This window comes from Neophocaena asiaeorientalis, unplaced genomic scaffold (assembly GCF_003031525.2).
Source record: "Neophocaena asiaeorientalis asiaeorientalis breed wild unplaced genomic scaffold, Neophocaena_asiaeorientalis_V1.1 scaffold521, whole genome shotgun sequence".
In the NCBI taxonomy this organism is placed as follows: Eukaryota; Metazoa; Chordata; class Mammalia; order Artiodactyla; family Phocoenidae; genus Neophocaena; species Neophocaena asiaeorientalis.
The window spans coordinates 1,422,544-1,428,543 of NW_020174712.1; the positions used below are offsets into that span (position 1 = coordinate 1,422,544).

Sequence of the window (6,000 nt, forward strand, 5' to 3'; positions counted from 1 at the left end):
CGTGGGGAAGCCCCTCAGCAGCCTGTGTTGAGGGGAGACTGTTCGATGTGAAGGCTTCTTAGAGGCTAGACGTACTGGTCCTGCCCTTGGCGGCTCTACAACCCTAAAACCTTACTTTCTTGACACTCTGCTAAGCTCTGAAAACCCTCCCGCCCCTTCTTTCTCAGCCTCTCCCTCTCAGGTTGTTTCCACTTATCCCTGCGTCAGGATGCGGCAGATCTGCCTTTAAGACGGTCAGGCTCCTTCTCTTGCCTCATCTGAGCCCTGGTATCCAACGCTCATTATTGTGCCCTTACCTTAGCATGGTACTGAGTTTAAAGAATTCTCCCCGGATCGTGTACTTTCCTGTGAGGATTCTGGCCCCTAGAATCCTCTACTCCCTGGTCTAGAAATGCTCAGACCTAGACTGACACGCTCCCTCCACACCCCCACCCCAGTGGTTTAAAACCTGTCTGAGGTTGGAAATGCCTGTGTCGACCGGTGGTTACCGTGGGTCAGAGCTGCCGTTCTCCTTTATGTCCTTCCGTAAAAAGGCGAAGACGGTCTTGATTTTAAATGGAGCTCTAGCTAAGGACAAGATCTCCCATCCGGGCCTGTGGAGACAGCGCTGGCGTTCTTGGGACTGTTTTTAACGGGCATAGAGCATTTTCAACATCCTATTGAAGTCGGTGTATTTCTCACCCCGGCTGTAGGGAGAAGATCGCCTACTTCACCAGAGCAAAGATAAGCATCCCGTCGCTGCCGGCTGATGACGTCTGATTACATCGCTGACGAGATCGTGTTTTCACCTCTTCATTTCTTAGGGAGGGCAAAAGACTGAACGTTTTCTTGTTTGGGGTTTTGTTTTTTGTTTTTGGGGGGTTTTTGTAATATAACTGTCAATTCTTAAAGAGGTTTTATTTCACATCAGATTTTCAACATGTTAATTTGTAAAGTACCTTGAATGTAATTCTTACATGTTTAAAAAAGAAAAAAAAAAATCATAACCAAAACAGGATCATCTGGTACACAGATGTACAGTATACGCGTATTGCCAATGGGCTTTATTTGATAAACATGGAATAGAGGCGGGACCCAGCGCGTATCCTATCAAAGCGGCTGTGGAGAGATAGCTGAGCAGCGTGCAGTTTTCGCTTTTCCTTGTTTTCGCATGGGTGACTATGAAGCCGGCAGTGGCGCCAGGTGATACTTGGTGCTAGAGGGCAGCTCGTTCGGCGTGAGGTCGAACTTGAGCGTGAGCTTCAGTGCAGAGTCCCGGGTCCACCTGAAACAGGTGCTGCGTTCATTTCCATCACCTCTGTCGGAACACTTTGTTTCCTTAAAACAGCTGCCTTTTTTTGTCCTTTTCTATTTGTCTAAAGAAAACAAAAACAAAATGCTGAGTGCAGGAAGGCAAGAATGCAAAGGAGCAGTGCTCCAGCCACACTACAGACCCCGTGATTTAGGACTTTAAGGGTAGGGAGATGAAAGCAGAAAGCCAGTCCGCCTCAAATACACTAAAATCAGCACGTCGGTGAGCAGCTGCTGCTTCTCACTCAGCCTGGTTGTGCGTCAGTGTTCAGACGTGAGTGTCTGGCTTGCACCAGTCATGCTTCGTCCTAGGTGTGAGGATGGTACCAGGTGGGTGAAGGTAGGGGCCCAGGGTGCTGAGGACACACAGTGCTGGTACTGTGGAGGGAAACACATTAACATCACTTGCTGAAACCAGGAACAGAGGAAAGGGTACCTCGATTGAATCAAGATTGCCAAAAAATTTTAAAATACTTCAGTAAACAGATCTCTAACATTTACTAGAAATTACTTTGCAGCTGTCACTTTTAGGGAATCCTATCTGTAACTTGTGGTAAGGAGTTGGGAGGCAAAGAGAAGAGAGTGCCTGGGGAGATTATTAATTTGAAGTAAAAGCTGAGTCATTTGTAAAATATAAATAAATATATATTCCAGACAAACAAGATGGAAACTGACTAAAGTTTCCTCCAGTGGAGAATTTTAGCTTACCCAACCCAAGCACTTCTTAAAAGAAACAAATCCCCAGGTTAGCTCTGCCAGCATAAAAGGCTTTTAAAAGAAATAGTTTTATGCAAATTAAATCATGCATGTTACTGGGTCTGTAATACTGGAAGAGGCAATGTTTGGTGAGCCATCTTATGTAACAAGTGAAATCATTTTTTTTTTTAGAGATGAAAACATCATCTTAAAGGAATGGGCCCCTTAAGAAAAAGAAACACAAGTTCTATTCCTAAGCTAGAATCCTCGTTGTTAAGAATATTTATTTGAAAGTAATTACACATGTTTTGGAAGGTTCATTTTATCAGAATCAAAATTCAGATCAAGCCATTTCTGAGCCTAGAACTGTAATGACTTTTTCCTAAGTGTCCCACCATTTATATACAAAAGTCTTTGAAGGAATAACTGGACGTGACACTACTTTGAACAAAAACCAGCCTCGTGAATTGACTGAGCACAGTCCTTGCAGGCGGCCCAGTTCATCCTGTTAGGTGACCAAGGAGAACTGGAGGAAGAGCACCGTTCATCCTTGTCAAGGTCAAATGTGAAAAACAGAAGTTTATTTAATGTAGAGTTAAATGAAGGTCAGCTGTTTTCAGCTTCTTAGTTTGACCATGAAAATGTTTATAGGATTATGTGTGGTTGTACCGTACGATTTTATTTTCTTCATTTATTTATTTACGGTCTTATTTATGTTCTGTTTAATATATAGTTCGGTTCTGGCCATCTTAAATGTTTGACACAGAAGAGGCTATATTGGAATATTTACAGCTTTATAAATTCCATCAGATTAGCTGTTAACTTTTTGTACGACAAAGAGTTTCAGACAAGCATAAAAGAATAAAATCTGTCTCAGGCTGGTAGTTAGCAGTTGTGACCAAGATGCTTTTGGTTTTATTTTACAGCATTTGCTCATTTCTAACATGAGAGACAAACTTAATATAATCCTTTTTCACTCTTTAAAAATCAGCAATAGTGTTATGTATTTATAGGCAGCTTTTAACAATCCTGTCATATTTGTACTAACCCAAATGATTCACAGTGACAAAACATTTTAATAACTTGCTCACAAAACCATATGGACAACATGAATTTTAATATTATAAGTACTATTTTTTAAAGGTAGAATTTATTCTTCACAGGGTAAAAAGAATGTAATATTTAGTTCTCAAGTTTGAATTATCAGTATGTTATTACAATTTTGTATATCAGAATCTAAGTGTTACAGGTACAAAAAGAATATTGCTAGCCAAATGAACAAAGTTTAGCTGGATCTCTGTAGCATGCAAATCAAATAAATTTAAAATCTTTTTTTGCTATTACTTTATATTGTATTAAATATCAAAAGCTCAGGACTGAACTAAATATTTAATCAGGTTAAATTCTGAATATGTTTCTGTTTTAATTTGTCTTTTTTGTAAAAGTATGCAAATACATCACATAGATTAACTCTGGTTTCTGCACTTTTCATGTGTTTGTGGGTGGAAAAAAATTCAGTGTTTTCTTTTTAAAACAAAGATACATATTACCTAATACTTTATTTCAGTGTCATTTATTGTTCAGTGAATTTCCCTGACTGGCGCAAACACAAAAGTTTACTTGAACTATATACCAAACAAATATAAAATCTTTCATGAAGAATTCCCCAAGTTTGGTGGCTTCCCTGGTGGTGCAGTGGTTAAGAATCCACCTGCCAATGCAGGGGACACGGGTTCGAGCCCTGGTCCAGGAAGATCCCACGAGCCACGGAGCAACTAAGCCTGTGCACCACAACTACTGAGCCTGCGCTCTAGAGCCCGTGAGCCACAACTGCTGAGCCCCCGTGCCACAACAACTGAAGCCCAAGTGCCTAGAGCCTGTGCTCTGCAACAAGAGAAGCCACCGCAATGAGAAGCCCGCGCACCGCAACGAAGAGTAGCCCCCGCTCGCCGCAACTAGAGAAAGCCCGCGTACAGCAACGAAGACCCAATGCAGCCAAAAACCAACAAAATAGCCAGCAGCTTGCTGTGAATAGTTTTGGTTGGACCATATATATTGCTGATTTTTTTTTTAAAGGGGGTGGGGGGATCTGCCCACGACCCCCAGTCCCGACCCACAGTCGCCTTGTGGCTGCAGCATCTACCACAGAGCACAGGACACAAGCAAGTGGACGTTGGTGCGGTAGATTTTACGTGAATCTTTAAAACACAAGACCGCCCTTCTCTGCTTCTGACACAGTAAAAAAAGACGTGAATGAATGGAAGAGTCTCCATAGAGGCACTGAGGTCTCCAATTTAAAAAGAGATGACGTGTCCCTGATGTGCACCTCTCAAGCTTTCAGAGAGCCAGCAATTTTTAAAAATATAATCAGATGTCATACCTTTTAAAAAAAATAAGCAGCCAGACTTTAGTTTCAGTGTAATAGGTGATCTTAAACACTTGAAAGAAGTCAATGATCAGCAGTAATATTTCCAATTGCTGAATGATTCATCTTTATTAAATAACACCTTCAGAAGATGTGTAGGTACTAACACAATGTTTTATTTACCGGTTCTGTGCAATCACTGAATCTATTTTAAAATTGAGAAAACTCATCCCCAGTAATGAGTATGATTACTGTTAAGTCTTGATTGGTTTTGGTCTCAGAGTAGAAGATAAAAGTGGTTTACCATCTTAGAAAGAAATGACAGCTTCAGAAGCGAAGGGAAAATGCATTTTAGAAAATCGAAAGCATAGTGAATGGGTTACTGTGTAACAGGAAATCCTACCAAATCATCTGAGGGCACCGCTGATCCCTTCTGGCTTAGTTTCAGGTGAGTGGTTTTCATCTCCAGGTGTAGACGGTGTGGCGGCGTTTCTGCCACTGCATAGTGGCCGGAAGCCAGGGCCCAGGCGGCCCAGTTTAGCAGACACCCTCCGAGCAGGAGAGAAAATCCAGCAAACCAGCCGATAAAGAGGGCCTCCCCAAACTCCCACCTGGGCACAATCTCGGGGATGGTCTCATCCCAGAACTCCTGGACTGTCCTGTGGGCGACCCAAGAGACAGGAACAAGAGCTGTGACACCTGCTGTCCAGAACAGAATTCCTCCCAGGATTAACAGCTGCTTCTTGACATCCTGCTGTCTCTCTCCAATTCTCAAGCAGTCCAGGCCAAACCCCGAGACCAGCAGGCCCAGGAATCCCAGGCCGTTTGAGAGGAACATTAAAATCCTGGAGATCCTGAGCTCAGCGGGCAAAGCCAGGAAAGAATCAAAGTCCTTGCATTGCATGCCCACTTCCTCTTGGGTGACGCAGGTCTGCCAGAGTCCCACAGTCCAGTTTTCCATTTCATTTAAGTCCAGGTTGAGGTTTTTCCAATGTGGCAGAAAAGTTGTAATAATGGATAAAACCCATCCCAGCAGAGATAGCAAAATTCCAACGAATTGCATTGCTACTCTAAAGACTAAAGCCATCGCAACAAATCTTAGGACCCTTGCCACCTCTATAGGAGCTGCTGTCTTGTGGTGGACAGTAGTGTGACAATCCTGGTTCGATGCTGCCTGGGGAATATAAGTTTTGGTCGTTAACTCTTTGGGCACTCTGAAATGCGTTTTTGTTCTTCTTGAATATAATGTTTCATGTAAAGGACGAAGGACTCTGTTAAAACTATGAGTTAGGCTTTCTGATAAGGATTTGATCTGTTACCTTCCAATTTGCTTGGTAAAATTATATCCCCAATGCTTGATGATTATATAAGTCTAAGGATGAACAAAGAGCGCTCTATGACCCCTCACCCTAAAATACAACAGAAATCTTTGTGCTTCAATATGGATTAATTAGATTTTAAGTGGTGATAAAAGGCCAGCTCTTTCTACAACAGGACCTCATTGTAATAGCTGAATCTGAGATTTCAGAGATGCAAAACAAGACCTTGTAAAGAAAGGTAGACTGTTTCCCTATAATCTTTATTATTCTCAGGCTTCCTTAACCTACACAAGAACCTGGCCCAGGTTCTTGACTGTCACAGGGACTCAG

The 6,000-nt window shown here is 42.2% G+C and overlaps 2 protein-coding genes across 2 annotated transcripts in view; one reads left to right on the forward strand and one right to left on the reverse strand.

The window, feature by feature from the left end:
- The window catches only part of WWC2 (WW and C2 domain containing 2), a 79,744-nt gene extending 76,202 nt beyond the window's left edge, over nucleotides 1-3,542 (forward strand). Inside the window, exon 22 of the mRNA XM_024759960.1 lies at nucleotides 693-3,542. Coding sequence (XP_024615728.1) covers nucleotides 693-759 — 67 coding nt within the window. The 3' untranslated portion in view covers nucleotides 760-3,542. The remainder of the gene's footprint in view (nucleotides 1-692) is intronic.
- A 1,188-nt stretch (nucleotides 3,543-4,730) lies between these two features.
- Nucleotides 4,731-5,438, reverse strand: LOC112409671 (claudin-22-like). The gene has a single exon (XM_024759941.1). The coding sequence runs from the start codon at nucleotides 5,436-5,438 to the stop codon at nucleotides 4,731-4,733; it is 708 nt and encodes a 235-aa protein (XP_024615709.1).
- Between the last annotated feature and the right edge of the window lie 562 nt (nucleotides 5,439-6,000).